Here is a 16,957-nt window from a genome sequence, read left to right as displayed (position 1 = left end):
GTGGTTTAGGTCCAAAATCAATTCAGTCCCTGAACTTCTAATTTCATCAAAAACACCCCTGCACTTTCAATTTTGATCTAATAGGTCCAATTCGTTAATATTTTGTTATGGGTTCAAGTTATAGTTGGATTATTTGTTGAAAAACTATTTATTTTTAATAGTAGGACTCACTCCTAAATTGACTATGCAGACCACCTCGACACCACATCATAAAACATAGGCCATATATGAGCCACATTAACAAGTTAAATAACTCAATTGTCGGAAAACTAACAAATTGGACCTATTAGATCAAAATTGAAAGTGCAGGGGTGTTTTTGATGAAATTAGAAGTTCAAGGACTGAATTGATTTTGGACCTAAACCACAGGGTAGTAATTTGTATTTAGCCCATATACTTCGGAGTGAGATCGATCGAACGACCATATACATTTCAAGTCTTTCGGAACGACCATACATATTTCAAGTCTTTCGGTTTGAATTGCACATGTGTTCTAAATGTTCTATAATTATTGTTAAATGGTATTGCGTAGTTACAGTAACCAATTTTGTTGTGGTATGCATGGGAAATCGCGTTTTTACCTGTTCCACTAACTAATTGGCTGGGAGTGAATTGGACATAAATCAATGGCAGTATTAAGCCATTTACCTACTTCACCATGAATTTCACGATTAAAATGTCAGTTTCTAGTTTCCACCATTAGATCGATAAACTAATAATTAATCTGGTTAGGGATGTCACTCCCACACCTAACAGGGGCAGTAGCAGAAGCTTTTTTAATTTCTTTGATTTCATTGCAAGCAAATAGTAAGGATCCAAATATTAAACCTAACACAAACACATCGTACGTGATATTGACATTAATGTACTTTTCCCATATATATCTAGCTAATCTAACACAGATCGACGGTTTATGAACAGATGGGAGCTTTCTGGAAGAGGAAAAAAGATCAGAGATGCGTCACGCATTTTGATTGACGTTCCGGACCATTCGATTTTCGATTTCTGTTTACGGTGTCGCCGCATGCGTAGCTAACGTAGGCATGCATCTACTCCCAGAATATTAGCAGAAACGGTGCGCTGTTATGAATGACAGTGACTTACTGCATCAGTAAGTCAAATAGAGACATACAGAAAGAGTTCGAGTTAGTTAGGTTTTCATTTTCAATCCTGAGCTCAGGTTTAAGATGGATCTTAATTTGTGCTAGTTGCTCATTACATTGCTCACCTGAAATATTCACTGAGTAATAATGTGAGGTTCAGTAATTTATCTATGGCAATTATGCATGAAACTCTGTCATGGGCTCATATATGGCTCATATATGTTAGAACTTGTAACAGTACATTATTCTAAATGAGCTTACTTAATCTAATATATATTACTTATAGGTAGGTACGTAGTGCCAATAATTTATATATATATATATAAAATTAGGGTATAGATTTGCAAGATATTGTAATTTTAAGGTTTATTCCTCGTCTTTCGGTGGAGTCAAAACTCTGAGAGCTAAACTCTAAACTCTAAGTGTTTCCTGCGAAACACTGAAAAATAAACCAAACAATAATTAGTCGAAATACACCATTAGATATTGTCGTGTGTGCGTGTCCAATTAATATGTAATAATAATTCCTTCATTACCACCTAAACCAAAACCACCTAATTTAGTTAACATCAATGAGTGGCCATTGTACTTACTAAGTAAAGAAAAGGGTTAGAATTAATTAGTTGGTTAACACTAATTAGTTGGTGTTAAACGTAGGAAGGGGTTAACACTAATTAGTTGGTTGTTATGGCTAGCAGAAGAGATCATAATATTCATTATTGTTTGAAACCTACTTAATTTGCAACTCATCTAAATTCCTTCAGATTTCATACCAAACTAATAAGTAGCTCATCGACTAGCTGCACGTACTTCTTCAACTTCAGCTATACAACAGAAACGAAAACCATTAAACCATTACTGAGGTCTGATCAGCTAGCTTTCAGTTTATGAAAAACTATAAAAGAGTTGCATAAAACAGAGAAAATGGTAGCTGAAATTAAAGAAATATCTTACTGTCGGCAGCTATGAATATATGAATTAATATTCGAAGGAGAGAAATATAAAGTTAAAACTGGAAAAATGGGTGGAGGTTGGGACCAGCACATGCATGGATTGCTCGTATTTTCTGAAGTCGAAATAGCATGCATATTAATTATCAGTTTGTAGCCATTCATTCCACTCTCACATGCGATTTTGATTCCACACATTTTATTTTTAATTTTTTTATTTTTAAAGAAAATCTCGTAGCGGAGAGGATGACATCCCTGAAGAAGTTGCTGAGATGTCTCTCGCTGTGAGTCACACACAGAGACATTTCCACTTCAATCTTTAGCTTTCTTCTTCACTACCGCTATCGATGATAATTGAACATATATAAGACCTTTCTTACATAAAATCTTCACGAACTCATCCAATATTCGAGCAGCTCGAAGTTTTGCCTTCCCGACATCGTTCTATCTTTTGCTATCATTTGTTCATTTAGTAGTTGTCAGCTAGACAGATGCAAATATGGGACCTGGGGTCCTATAAATTTCTAATGTTAAGGGCCGTTTCTTCGATTCACATGGGGTGGTCTGTGTGTTATTATTCTCTTCTTTTGGTCAAAGGAAGAAGACGGTCCCCATACTCTTGGCTTTAGCAGCTTTTGATTTGTTTTGCTTCACTCTTAGGGAGACATATAATAAAAGTCTCCAAGCTGACTTTATATAGTTATTATAAAAGAGGCCTGCATGCCACGATATGCTGCCCTTTTACTCTTTTGGTTAATGAAATGATCGCTTTCTTTTCCTTTGCCCGTTTTATCTATCTACTTATATTTCCAATAAAATTAGCTCTCTCTCGCTCTATCTGGAGATAATTTTAGCGAAAACGCTTCTTTGCTGTGGTGGAAAAAATTAAACATAAATAATTAGAGATGCTTTTAGTTATTAAATTTATCTGTTTTTTTTTTGTGAGAAGCGAAAAGAAAATTAACTTTGTTTTGTGTAACGGTATTCAATAGTTGAAGAAATCGTTTATAGAGTCATAAAAACACTTAATTAATGATTATGCTTTAATTAATTTTTAATGAATATAAAATAGTTTCGGAACTAAAATACTAACTTCGATCAAGAAAACTAAACATCAAAATATTCTTCAACCGATATGTTTTTTCTTTTTTTTTTAATCCAAAATGGATGTCTTCCTTAATTAATGTGAAATTTTTGGACACACTTAACATGGACGGTGGGAAAGTCCATAGGAGGGAGTTTACTCGGAAAAGTCAGTCATGTGCCTCCGCCGATTTTACAGCGGCCACCAATTATTCAATGCTTTTCCAGTGGCACACCGCGAAAATGAACTCCAAACTCATGGGCACTTCCGTCATTTCCAGCCTGGTTAACCAGTCGTCCCTGCGTTAGCGCGGTAGTTTTATTCAAAGACCCCCCCCCCCCATATGTAATATGTAAAACCAAATGAAGAAGTAGACTCCATAACCACCCAAAACACTCATAACCCCTTGAGAAGAGAGATATAGCTCAACCTCCCATCTTTTCAACAATGGCGGTCTCGGATTCGCATTCCCATCTCCAATTCTGCACCAGGTGCGGAAATTTTTACCCTTTTTTTTTGCTCAATTGTAGGACTGTGTGATTTGGTTTCACTTTTGTGTGAGAGTTGTCTGGGTTTGATTTTGTGGAAATTTTTACTAATTTGGGTTCTGGGTTTGTCAAAAGTTTTGTGTTTTTTTTTGGGGTCAAATTAATGTTGGCATTTGTTGTGATCTGTGAAGATTAAATGGAAGTGATGTTTTGGATTGTGAGTGAGTGAGTCTATTTTAGGTTTAATGGGGTTGGAGTGCTTGTCTGGATTTGGTTGTACAGAGCTAAATTTAGAAAGATGGGAAACATCCAAAATCAACAAAACCATCATTAACTCTATAAGGGTCACAAACATTCCTTGAATAACTGTGAATTCTCAACCCCAAGGTTAAAAAAAGAAGAAGACCCTGTTTCTCTTTCTTCATCTTCAATCTTTGTTTCTGTGAAACTGTGAAAGGTGTGCTTTTTTAATTGGATTACAATAAGAGTTTTGACAGCCTGTGTTTGGAGTAGTACCATCTTAGAAAAATCCAAGATTTGCATTATAATACGGTGGCCACTGGTTTTTTGTGGGTATGTGTTTATCTTCCACATATGTGAATTAAAAAGGAGGTGGAGAAATTCAGTTCCATGGTTGAGACAAAACAGTGAATATAATACGCACTGACGAATGATTAATTTGTTGGTGCAGATGATGATTGTGGGTGTGTAGCTTTGGTGGTGGCCATAATGTCCTGTACAAACCCAGCAACACATTTGCTTTAGAAAGCGTTCCAAAACATGGATACATTAGTTGAATAGGAAGAAAAAGGTCGTTGGGAGCTGAACATAAGAGTCAATGATTGATATTCGTTGTTGGGATTGGTTGAAGTTGTGATATATTGTTCTAATCGACCTCTGTTGGAGGTGGGTTTTGGAAGAGGAGGGGGACAAAGAGTGGAAAATGGTGGCCATTGGTGAGGAGGAGCCAATGCAGGAGCCAGGCCACGGGGAGAGGATACTCGTTTCTGTTCGGCTGCGTCCTTTGAACGAGAAGGAGACTGCCAGGAATGATGTGTCGGATTGGGAATGTATTAATGACAACACTATCATATACAGGAACAACCTTTCCATTTCTGAGCGCTCCATGTACCCAACTGCCTACACATTCGGTAAGGAAATTCTAGCATTGCAATTTCGTAAACTTTTTTGATTTTCTTGATGAATTTCATTTCTAAGTTTCCATGTCTAAATTCATCAAGTTATAGGATTTTGAGATAAAGCTGGCATGGTCATCATGGTCAGGCCTGTACAGTTTCTGAACCCCCTACAATCTTATTGTACCATTTTTATAAAACATATTGGTTGAACTAGTTTCCATTGTTGAGAGTTTCAGAAACTTTTGTGATTTAAATACTCTCTTTGCTTTTTAAATTTGTGTCTAGTTTCCTGATTTTATCCCCCTTCTTATTCTTCTTCTGAGATTATTTCAAGAACCTTCTTGGATATTTGTTGGTAAAGCATTTTGTACAGCTGATAGTGTTACTATCACAACATGGATTCAGATTTGAAATGTGCTTAGTCTTCTAATCTGTATTTCTTTTCCATTCTTAATACCAGACAGAGTATTTAGTACGGATTGCTCCACAAGGCGGGTGTATGAAGAAGGAGCCAAGAAAGTTGCTCTTTCAGTTGCCAGTGGTATAAACTGTGAGTACAGTGCAATTTATTTTCTTTTCACACTATTTTATTTCGTAAAATTTCTTTAACTTCAAAAATATATATTCATCCATTTTATGATAATCTTCTTCCAGCAAGTATTTTTGCATATGGACAAACAAGCAGTGGAAAGACATACACCATGAGTGGAATTACTGAGTACGCTGTTGCAGATTTATATGAGTATATAGATAAGGTAATTTTGCTTTATGTATTAGTAGTGTTTCTTTATTTTGTCTCTGAATTTGATTATGCTCCTTGGTTCTTTATGTTTGATGCAATACTCTTTATTGTATGTAGCACGAGGAGAGAGAATTTGTTTTAAAATTTTCTGCTTTGGAGATCTACAACGAATCTGTTAGGGACCTTCTTAGTGCAGATACCACTCCCCTTAGGCTTCTGGATGATCCTGAGGTAAATATCATTTTCAATATGCTGCAGAACTGCTACATGTAAGTTTTTTGGATTAATTGATAATCTTTTTGTAGAGAGGTACAATTGTTGAAAAACTTACAGAGGAAACTCTAAGGGACTGGAATCATTTCAGAGAACTTCTATCTGTCTGCGAAGGTAAGGATCATTTTAGCCAGTATTTTTTTCAACTGATAGCTATGTCTGCACAGCTAAACAATGCCTTCTTCCTATTCACAGCTCAAAGACAGATAGGAGAAACATCTTTAAATGAAGCAAGCTCCAGATCTCATCAGATTCTCAGATTGGTATGACTGGTTTTCCTTAATAAAAGATTGATGTTTCAGATGTCTTTCTTTATTTCTTTTGGTCCAAGCAACGTTTATTTGGCTAACAACTATGTGTCTTTCCCTGAACACTGTGTTGTGGTTGATCAGGTAATAGAAAGTTCAGCACGTGAGTTTCTTGGCTATGACAAGTCAAGCTCCCTTACTGCTATGGTGGTAAGAATTGTCATTTTTTTTAGGGGAAAAAAATAACAAAATGAAAGACTAGATTTTTTTTTTTTTTTAGGTGAGTAAAAAACTATGAATAGCGAATAACAACAGAATGAATAATTCAATTCCTTTTTCTTTTCTTTTTTCGTGCAGAACTTTGTCGATCTTGCTGGAAGTGAGCGTGCATCCCAGACATTATCAGCTGGCACAAGGTTGAAAGAGGGTTGCCACATAAATCGCAGTTTACTAACTCTGGGCACTGTTATCCGTAAGCTGAGGTGAGCTTCATGTAGCTTGTTTTTTCACTTCGTCATTTCAGCTACAATCTTTGCCAAACCTATTCTACTTTGTGCAATTGTAGTTTTGAGCCTTCATTTTTATTTTGCATGATTTTTTCTACTATCTAATTTCTAGCATAAGAAGAAATGTATCAATTACTAAGTTGTTCAACTGATATTTCATGCAGCAAGGGAAGAAATGGGCATATTCCTTACAGAGATTCAAAGCTAACCCGCATCCTACAGTCCTCCTTAGGAGGAAATGCTAGAACTGCCGTCATCTGTACTTTGAGTCCTGCACATAGCCATGTTGAGCAATCAAGAAACACCCTTTTGTTTGCAAGTTGTGCTAAAGAAGTGACAACAAATGCACAGGTTAATGTAGTCATGTCAGATAAAACATTGGTGAAGCATTTGCAAAAGCAATTGGCTAAATTAGAGAATGAGTTGAAATCTTCGGGATCAAAAATTGTTCCAGCTGATTCTTATACTCTACTGAGAGAAAAAGACCTTCAAATTGAAAAGGTAGCTGATCTAGTATAAGAGTTAGTATCTTTTGAATTGAAGTACATTCAGATCTATCTCCAACACTTCTGCTCATTTGTCATTTATTTCATTATCTTTCCGATATGGTTTGATTCTTCTTTGTCATTTTCATATTTTTAAACGCTGTTTTAGTTCAGTTCAGTGAATGTTAAATCATGGATATAAGTCATCATGAATGGTGGAATATATCTGAAACAGGGAAAAGGAGCACAATTGAGAGACCAGCAACAATGCTGAGCTTGTAAAGATCACTAAAGAATCTAAAAGGAAGACTCCAATTATGAATGATAATAACAGAAAGCTAATGTGAAATTTACTTTTAACATGCAAACAGTTTCAAATATTTTCTTCCTGGTCTTTCTACAATTTGATCAAGAGGATTTATCAATGAATGCTATCTGCTTTTGTTCTGCCTCTCAGGTTTCTTGAGTCCTCTCAGGTGTCAATCTCAGGATGTCTTTATTTATTGCATACCTTGTTGGTTTGATATAAACCATAGTTTATAACCATTCTTCTGTTTATAACCTGGATCTTTGGTTTTGTTTATTCCACTTTGCAGCTTAAGAAAGAGGTGTCAGAGCTGACTCTGCAACGAGACCTTGCTCAGTCTCAGGTTAAGGATCTGGTACGAGTGCTTGAAGATGATAAACCATCACCAGTATGTGCTTCTAAACTGAAGAATCCAATTTACTACAATATGTGTTGCCTGTACTAAGTTCAGTTTGTTTTCATGTCACTTTAGGCGGATTTGGATCGTTATTACCCCAAATTGCGAGTGCGAAATTCATGGGAGAACATTGAAATTCAACCATCAGCAATACCTGTTCTGGCTGGTTCTCACCACCGCCGAGGCAGTGTTAGATCTTTTTCTACATCTCAGTATTCAGATGTAGACAGTAGGACTAGTTCTGATGATACTTTACTCCAACTTCCGGACTTTGATGACAATTTCCTGATCCCACACACGTTCTCCTCCAGCCAGTTGCCAGTTAGATTTCCTAATTCCATTGATGCCAATCTTCATCAGGAGGAGAACAAAGAACAGTCTGATGTAAATTCAGAAGATGTTTGCAAAGAAGTTCGGTGCATTGAAATGGAAGAGTCGAGCACAAACAGATATGTAGCATCAAATATATCAGATTCAAGCAGAAGCAGATACCAAAACTCAAATCTGTCATCTCCTGCAGCAAACACACCTACCTCAGGATTGACAGTGGTTGAGAATGGAGATGGCACCAATAAAGAAATGCAGTCGCCCCTATTGAACCATAAAGGTTTTATAATTCAATCTCCTGAAAAGACATCTCAATGGCTCCCAGAGAAACAGATGTCTACCCCCTTGATCTACAAGTTAAGGCGGAGTAGAAGTTGTAAAGCAAGTCTTGTGACTACGTTCTCTTCATGTTGGCTTGAGATGGTAGAGAAGAATGAGAACACACCTTTGATTGAGTTTGAGAAAAGTTATAATGAGAGCACACCTCCAACCGAGTTTGAGAAAATTTTTGTAGGAAGGCCCAAGGGTCTGCAAAAGAAACTTCCTTCATTCAAGTATGATGATTCTCAGGCTTCTGCAAGAACTGCAGCAGCTTCTGATGAGTGTAAACTACAGAATACCGAATCCGCAACTAATGACGAGAGTATTGAAACAAGTTCTTTAGTTGAAGAAACAAAGGAAACAACCACAACTGATGACAAGACTACTGAAAGCAGTTCTTTAGTTGAAGAAACAAATGAAGTGACTACAACTAATGACAAGGCTACTGAAAGCAGTTCTCTAGTTGAAGGAACAAAGGAAATGGTGGACACCCAGTGCATTACTCAACTTGCTGATTCTATGGTGAGTGTTTTCATTTTTTATCACTTTGAAATATACCAAAAACCATTCGAATTGGTTACCAAGGGTAGGATCCATTTAATAGGTATGGACAGCATTAATGGGTAATGATGGGAAGAGCAATGCCCTTCTTGTTGGTCCTATTGGTGCTTTGATTATGTAAAGACGGGTGCAAACTCGAGTTGAAAGCGGGGTAGTTTGGGTAGTTTGCAAGTGAATTACTTTCTGAAGAATTTTAGCAGACACAACGGAAAATAATGAGCACTTCAGTAAGATATAGAGACAGTTCCTTATTTCTTTAATGTGGCCTTTGAGAATAAAGAAGTTGAGTTACAGAATCTAATAGTAGAAACTGTAAAGCTACTGGGGGTGGTACCTTGTACTTTTTCTTTTTTGTATTGAAAAAACTGTAAAGCTAATAACAGTTGTCCTTTTTTTTGGTTACTAACAACTGTTGTATCCAATGGTAGGTACCGGAGACAGATACAAAGCCTATACCAGAGACAGGTTTAAGGCCCAATCCATCTACAAGGGATGTGAGAGATGTTGGCTTGGACCCAATGCCTATGGATGAGGAAAGCGATTCAATGTGGCCATCAGAATTCAAGAGGCTGCAAAGAGAGATTGTTGAACTTTGGCATGCTTGCAATGTGTCATTGGTTCACAGGACTTACTTCTTCCTGCTATTTAAAGGTGATCCAAGTGATTCTATATACATGGAGGTTGAGCTCAGGAGATTGTCCTTCCTCAAAGGCACATTTCTTAAGGGAGATCAAGCTTTGGAAGATGGTCTAACACCCGCTTCAAGGTATCTAACTGATTTCTTATTAGTTTAGTATTTCACATTTTCACTTGGTTATAGTGTGTGTATGCATTGATTGAATTCAACATGTTTTATTCTATGACTAGCCTGAGGGCTTTATGCAGTGAGAGACACATGCTGAGCAAGCAAATGAGCAAGAGGCTCTCCAAAGATGAAAGAGATAACCTCTACCTGAAGTGGGGTATTGGGCTAAACTCAAAGAATAGGAGGTTGCAGTTGGCGAACCGCCTGTGGAGTGACACAAACAACATGGATCACATCGCAGATAGTGCCAATGTTGTTGCGAAGCTGGTTGGTTCAGTAGAGCCAGAGCAGGCTTTCAAGGAGATGTTTGGACTCAGATTTACACCTCGAGACACAATTACAAGGCGGAGATCTTACCGTTGGACAGAAAGTTTGAAGCATCTTGTTTAAGCTTGTTCTGGGATTAACATTGTAGTAGTTTTGAGTGTGTCTGATATCATTCATGTATATGGTTATGGTTCCTTTGCAAATGTTCCGTTTGCGTTTGTCTGTTCTAATTGTAATCGACTGTAAGAAAGGTTGTAAATTTGCTCAGGCTAGATGTAATGTTTGATGCTTCCCTAGTATATTGTAAAGTAATTCCATGAGTGTTATATACGGCTTTTTACCCAGCCAATGTAGATTATGAACTTTTTTCTTCTTCGGTGGTTGATTATGAACTTCCACCGTCTCGTGTTCTGAGGTCTTTATTCTCACTCTTGAGTTGAGGGCTATTATTACACTACCAAATTACCAATGGTTCATTCTTCAACAATGGACGACAATTGTTTCTTTGGTAATTTCCTTTTCAATACATTTTAATTTTTTATTTTATTTAAACGGTTATAATGAATTCATTATATCTCCTTAATTTTTATATCCTAAATCATTATGTCTCTGTACTTTTAATGACACTTTTAACGGCAAACTAAGAATTACAACAACTAATCTTGCGTAAGTCGAACTCACGACCTCTCACTTATGAAATAAAGACTTGTGTCACTAGACAAAATGATGCTGAGCACGTTTTAAGAGTGCCTAAAGCCGAAAAACGGTGTTTTTTTTTTTTTCCCCAAAAGGCATTGACGGTATTATGTATTTCTAGTTATGGTAATCGTTATGGTAATCAGATGATTGAATTCATTGATGATGATTAAAGAAATAAAAGATTAGTGCCTTACTCAACTTTGCAATCATAATTTCTACAGCCAAAGAAAGTGAAGAGCCAGCCAAGAAAAGCTTTATTTCCAAGACAAATCACCAATCCTACAAAAAGAAGAGGATATTTCTTCCCACCTATGTAAGACTGAATAACATAACACAAGACTGCACACTGAACACTACACACTGAATGAGCATCTTCAACCAGTGAGTCACCGAAGATGCAAATCACACTCGCATCAGAAGCCGGCCTGAATGGCACCTCTAATCAGCTCTGGACTGCCCAGCTCGGGATGAAAGGATGATACCAACGATCAGACCATACAAAGCCAATGCTTCAGCAAAGATGAGAATGAGGATCATTCCAACAAAAAGCTTTGGCTGCTGTGCATTAGCTCTACAAAAAAAAAAAAAAATCAATTCAGCAAAATGAGAATCAAGCAAGCAGCAATCCAAATCAACAGCGTACCATTGACGCGCCGTGCACGTAAAATCTGGAGCACGAATCCAGTAATCACATCCGAACACAACACATTTTTGTGAAAAATTATATACATAGTGGCCAAACAACGACAAGAGAAGAAGGACTCATCAGTATTGCAATCTGGTAATACTTGTACGAAGTTATAGAATTTATGTTTCTTCACAGTCATTGCAACATGAAAAAAAAAGAGGGTAATCACATTTACAGACAACTTATCCATAACGGGAATCTCATAATCAACAGCATGAACATCAGGATCCAATTCAATTTGTCATGTCTCCATACAACCACAACAGAGCAAGCATTGTATATATATGGAATGAACAAATTTGTTTCCATCCAAACTCATACGAAACACTAAGAAGTATTCAATATCTACCCCGGGACTACACGAAACCAGATAAATTCTTTGCCAATTTGCAATGCCATCAAACATAACTAGAAACAAAACCACTAAAACAGCTCACCTAACACCGGCATCACCAACGATTCCGATAGCCATTCCGGCAGAAAGGCCGGCGAGGCCGCAAGCAAGACCGGAAGAGAGATGTGCATAGCCGTCAAAAAGATAATAAGATTTGGCCTTTGGATTAATCCCCGTACTTATGATCACAGCAATGATCAAACCATAAATACCCAACACTCCCGCCATAACCACCGGCACAATCGACTTCATCACCAGCTCCGGCCTCATCACGCCCATCGACGCCACTCCGACGCCGCTCTTCGCCGTTCCGTAAGCCGCGCCCATACCTACAAACAAAACCCTAAAATCTCAAATTTCATGCGAGAAAGAAAAAGAGAGGACCGGATTCGAGAGGTGAGAGTTTGGCACTTACAGGAGAAAACTAGGGCGGCCGCGGCACCGAGGAAGCCGAAGAACGGTGCCGTTTCATCTCCGCTGAAGGTGGTGGATGACATTTTGTGAGCTCCGATTTGGAATTGGGAATCGCTGCGAGAGTTTTGGAGTCACACGCGTCTTTTGTCTTGAGGGACAGTGTGGCAATTTCCTATGAAGCTTCTCAATGGCCCCAGTGAATGGGCTGGGCATTGAAAAAATGAAGGGAGACGCAGTGGGCCTTTAATGGGGCATATATTTATCATTTTTTTTTAATTAAAAAAAAAAAGAAAAAAAAAAGTTTTTGTCCATTTACCCCATTTTAAGGGATTTTTTTCCCACTAACTTATCCAATACACTCTAAGGAAGTCTTCCCTAATACCCCATTAATTTTTTTTTTTTGTTTTTAATTTTTTTTTAATACCATTTTACCCCTCACCCCTTTGTTTACTTAGAGAGAGAGAGAGAGAAAAACCATAGGAGACTTCGCCGGAGCCCGTCACCGGTCGCCGGAATCCGGTCACCGATCGCCGGAATCCGGCCAACTTTCGCCTGATTCCGATCACCGGCCGCCGCCCACCGGATGTTTCTGAAAACCTCTATTGCCCCCCATAGACATCTATTTCCCCCCAATAGAGGGGCAATCTATTGCCCCCCAATAGACGTCTATTGCCTCACAATAAAACTTTCGGTTTATTGGCCCCCAATAGAACTTTCAATCTCCGGAATGGGAACTAATCTTCATAAAATTAGATAAATAAAACTTTGATTAACCAAAAAAACGAGTATATTACATCAATTCAAATGTCTATTGCTCCCCAATAGACGTATATTGCCCCCTAATAGACGTCTATTGGGGAGCAATAGAATCCAACATTTTCCTGTTTTCTTTCCTTTCGGGCCTTCTGTTGCAAAACAGAAGTAGCACCATTTTGATTTGCCCCCTAATACAACTTTTTGTTTCTTTTTTTTTTTCCTTTCCTTCTCGGATTTCTTCCCACAGTTTACCAAAAAAAAAGAAAAAGATTTGGGCATCCAGAAAATGCTCTGGGCACCCAAGACCAAAGCACCCTCAGGCCTCAGGCGACAAACCTGCCGGCGTCGGACTTGGTGGGCTACTGCTCGATGAGAACATTGATGGCGACTCTGACGGAGTTTCAGACGAAGGAATGCTTGAGGAAGATGGGGTTTGCCGCAATCTCGGGAGTCTCTGCAACTGGCGAAGTCCCAGATGGGCTTGACTTCGGAGCGACGACGATCATTAGAGAGGAAGAAGACGACCAAAAACGAGACCCCAAACCCTCACCAAGCACCAAACCAACCCACCGTTCAAAACAATCAAAACCCAGTTCATCGTCTCCGACTCCGACTCCGAGTCCGCCACCATCAAAATCACCCCAAGATGTTCAAAGCTCGTTCACTTTCTGGTTCTACTTCACAATCATAGTCTCCATCATAATCTGTTCACAATCACAATCTTCATTTTATATAGCTAGGACAAGCTCGATCTCGGAGAAGAAGGAGATTACTCTTCTAATCTCAATCGGAATAGCAGGCGTTGGCTTCTGGAGGAGAGAGAGAGAGAGCAGATTGTCGGAGGTCGCATCTGGAGGAGGCCGCCGGTGGCCGCGTCGGCGATGATGGAGTTCCACGGGTCGGCGCTTTCTGGAAGAGAGAGAGAAGATCGCAGCTGCATATGGAGGAGAGAGACAGAGTGGGAATGTTGGTAATTTTTTAATTTTTTTGAGGGAAAAATAGTCATTTGCTGTTAGATTGTGTATGTGGGAATAAAAATCTGTTGCTGGGGTAAGTGAGATAATTATTGCTTATTTTGGTGCTTTTGGTCAAGGAGACACAAGGAGTTGAACCAAGATCTATTAACTCTACTAATTAAGCTACATCCCCAATTTGATATTTTGTCATACTCAGATAGATTTTCAAAAGTTTAAAATAAATCAATAAAGATGCAAGGATTTGAACAAAGATCTAATACATACATTGTAATTACTCTGCCAATTGAGATCCTCAATTTAAATTTTAAATTTGCTCTCATTTGTATATAAACATTACTATTCTCATTTAGTAAATAAGAATATAAAAAAAAGGGTTATTATCACAAATGGTACCTGAACTTATCCTCTATTTTATAGATGGTACCTGAACTTCAATTTTAATCACAACCAGTACCCGAACTTTTCGATTTCATTTTAAGTGGTACCTAAGGCCACCTTCGGTCACTATTCCGGCAAAAAAGCCAAATCTTAAAATAAAATAAAAAATTAAAAAAAAAAACAAATTCAAGGCAAGTCTATTACCAAAAAGATCATCACTATATATGATTGCAACTCTTGAAATCATCAAAGATCATCACTATGATCGCCTTACATGCTGTTTTTAGTCAGAATAGTGACCGGAGGTGGCTCTAGGTACCATTTAAAATAAAATCGAAAAGTTCGGGTACTGGTTGTGATCAAAATTGAAGTTCAGGTACCATCGATAAGATTGAGATATAGTTCAGGTACCATTTGTGATAATAACCCTAAAAAAAACAAACTCAATGGAGATGTAAGGAATCGAACGGTCGAACAAAGACCTATGCAGAAGCATAGTTCACTCCGATCCGCTCAACCATTATTTTCCAACTATAGATTCTTAAGCTGAAACTGAAGCAAGAATTTCTTAAATTTTTGTTTGTTTTTGTTATATTTTGTGAGTCAATACAATAATCACTTTTTTTCTTTGAGGTATCGGAGTAATATTCACATTAATTTTTGCACACAAGTACCATTAGGTCCATCACCTATGACGTTCATATCTTCAATTGCTTCTTCATCAATATCTACCCTAGCACTCAAAATAATTGGAAGGTCAGTTTAAAGTAAGATAATTATGACTAGTTTGATGGATCAGACATTAACCGTGCAGATAAATGCTTAACATTGAATTAATACACGGTGATTATGCCATAAAAAGTTCTCTTCCATCATTCTGCTTAAACCAACTTGTCCTAGTGCTTATGAAACAGAGATGATTAATCTGAAAACTACTTCCAGAAGATGTTTACAGCTTAGCCATTCCACACTTTCATCGAAGAGGTATCCGCCACACGTTTGGTTCAGAAACTCTTTGGGGCCAGAGATGTATATAAGTGAAGGAAGCCCATTGAAGAAGAAGAAGGATTACATGAGAAAAAATTTAAGGGGCATGTGTGTGTGGCAATATTCTCAGTGAGAGTCAGTGAAAGTGTAATGATTATGTGATGCTTTCTATAGCTTTGGTGATGAGTCCACTTCCTACAACATTTCATATCTATCTAAGTTCATCATGGTTGCTATGATTTCAGAATACTTCTTTTCTTTTTCTAGCTTCTTAATTTTCTGCTCAATAAGCAACTTGCTTTCTATTGAGCTATATATTATAACCTAATTGTTATTCTGCAGAAATTATGTGCCTGGAAGGCTGGAAACTTTTTCAGCTGAGAAACAAAATCAGGACCTTTTTCCCAAACAATTTCACAAACAGCATGTCTAATCAGTGTTAAATTGTATCTAGAACTAAAAGAGGCATGTCTGTACAACACAAGCAACAGATCTAGCAAGTCAATTCGGCGCGTTATCATCATCGATGATGATCGATTTCGACTTGGACCCCCCACTGTAAACCCTGGAAAAGCCCTTATTAACAACAAAGGGCACATTCGGGGCCAACGCTTGGTAATCCCCACTATCATCTTCTGCTGCTGCTTGAACATCATGGTATCTATTCCAATCCTTTCTCAATCAATGGGCCATTTCATACCTGGAGAGTTCCTGTTCAAGATGATAACCTCTCTATCATTGCTGCTTAAGGTCAATCTACGAAGTGTTAGCTACAACCATCGTGCCCTGCAAGACTTTTATCTTGATGTCGAAAATGGGCTAATCATATATACCAAACTAATAACATAATGTCTATATTCCGAAAGCTATTCAAAAATGACAAACAATTAATTAGCAGAACAAGTGCCTAGCAAATATAACCAGATATGATAACAAAACTTAATTTTACTGTGGTTGGTATATGCAGACTAATCTTTGGACATTTCCAAGCTGCTAGCGGCATTGCTAGGGGCTGCATGAATAATTCAATTCAAGATCTCAGAATTCTGAAATGTTTTGGGGTGACATGTCGGTTGCGTCATGCCCCACGAATTATAGAAGTTAATTGGCATCCTCCTTTTTTGGGGTGGATCAAGATTAATTCTGATGGTGCTTGAAAGCATGAATCAGGTCGTGGTGGTTATGGTGCTATTTTCTAGAATTATAAAGAAGTTGTTCTCGGTGCTTTTGCCTCTAATTTAGACATTCCTAGCTCAGTTGCAGCAAATGTAATGGCAGTGATCAAAGCTATCGAACTAGCTTGGGTTAGAAACATGTTTGGCTAGAGGTTGACTCTTCTATTATTCTTGATTTTCTTCGGTCTCCCTCTTTAGTGCCTTGGCAACTGCTTGTAGAATGGAAAAATTGTTTATTCTGTGTTTCTCAAATGCACTTTCGCTCCTCTCATATATTTTGTGAAGGGAATCATGTTGCTGGAATATAGTTCCCCCCTTTTATTGCTTCGCTTTGTAATGAGGACCGTTTAAGTCTTTCAAAATTTCATTTTTGATATTTGGTTTCTATTATGTTTCTTTAGGTAGTTCTTTATATTCCCTCCCTTGTAATTTTTTTTCTCTTTAATAAATTTTGGGGTGCTGGGAATCTCCTCCCTCATCCCATTT

At 37.8% G+C, this 16,957-nt stretch overlaps 2 protein-coding genes across 3 annotated transcripts; one reads left to right on the top strand and one right to left on the bottom strand.

The window, feature by feature from the left end:
* Positions 1 to 3,472: 3,472 nt before the first annotated feature.
* Positions 3,473 to 10,367, top strand: LOC133716911 (kinesin-like protein KIN-7G). Of its 2 annotated transcripts, none has more exons than XM_062143549.1 (14): positions 3,473 to 3,628; positions 4,317 to 4,776; positions 5,225 to 5,314; positions 5,419 to 5,519; positions 5,624 to 5,737; positions 5,812 to 5,893; positions 5,975 to 6,042; positions 6,172 to 6,237; positions 6,385 to 6,509; positions 6,698 to 7,034; positions 7,615 to 7,713; positions 7,798 to 8,892; positions 9,360 to 9,697; positions 9,799 to 10,367. In XM_062143549.1, exons 2-14 carry the CDS (start codon positions 4,569 to 4,571, stop codon positions 10,124 to 10,126), a joined length of 3,051 nt encoding a protein of 1,016 aa, XP_061999533.1. In that variant the 5' UTR covers positions 3,473 to 3,628; positions 4,317 to 4,568; the 3' UTR covers positions 10,127 to 10,367. The 2 variants fall into 2 exon arrangements, with proteins under 2 accessions (XP_061999533.1, XP_061999538.1); XM_062143554.1 differs by lacking the exon at positions 3,473 to 3,628 and adding an exon at positions 3,994 to 4,198.
* Positions 10,368 to 10,933: 566 nt separating this feature from the next.
* LOC133716901 (V-type proton ATPase 16 kDa proteolipid subunit-like) lies at positions 10,934 to 12,362 on the bottom strand. Its single transcript, XM_062143543.1, has 3 exons — positions 12,200 to 12,362; positions 11,828 to 12,113; positions 10,934 to 11,273 (listed from the first exon to the last, which is right to left on the bottom strand). The coding sequence occupies exons 1-3, from the start codon at positions 12,279 to 12,281 to the stop codon at positions 11,141 to 11,143; spliced, it is 501 nt and encodes a 166-aa protein (XP_061999527.1). The 5' UTR covers positions 12,282 to 12,362; the 3' UTR covers positions 10,934 to 11,140.
* Between the last annotated feature and the right edge of the window lie 4,595 nt (positions 12,363 to 16,957).

This window comes from Rosa rugosa, chromosome 1 (genome assembly GCF_958449725.1).
Source record: "Rosa rugosa chromosome 1, drRosRugo1.1, whole genome shotgun sequence".
NCBI classification, from domain to species: Eukaryota; Viridiplantae; Streptophyta; class Magnoliopsida; order Rosales; family Rosaceae; genus Rosa; species Rosa rugosa.
The sequence above is the reverse complement of the archived record's forward strand: the minus strand, read 5'-3'. Positions and strand labels throughout refer to the sequence as shown.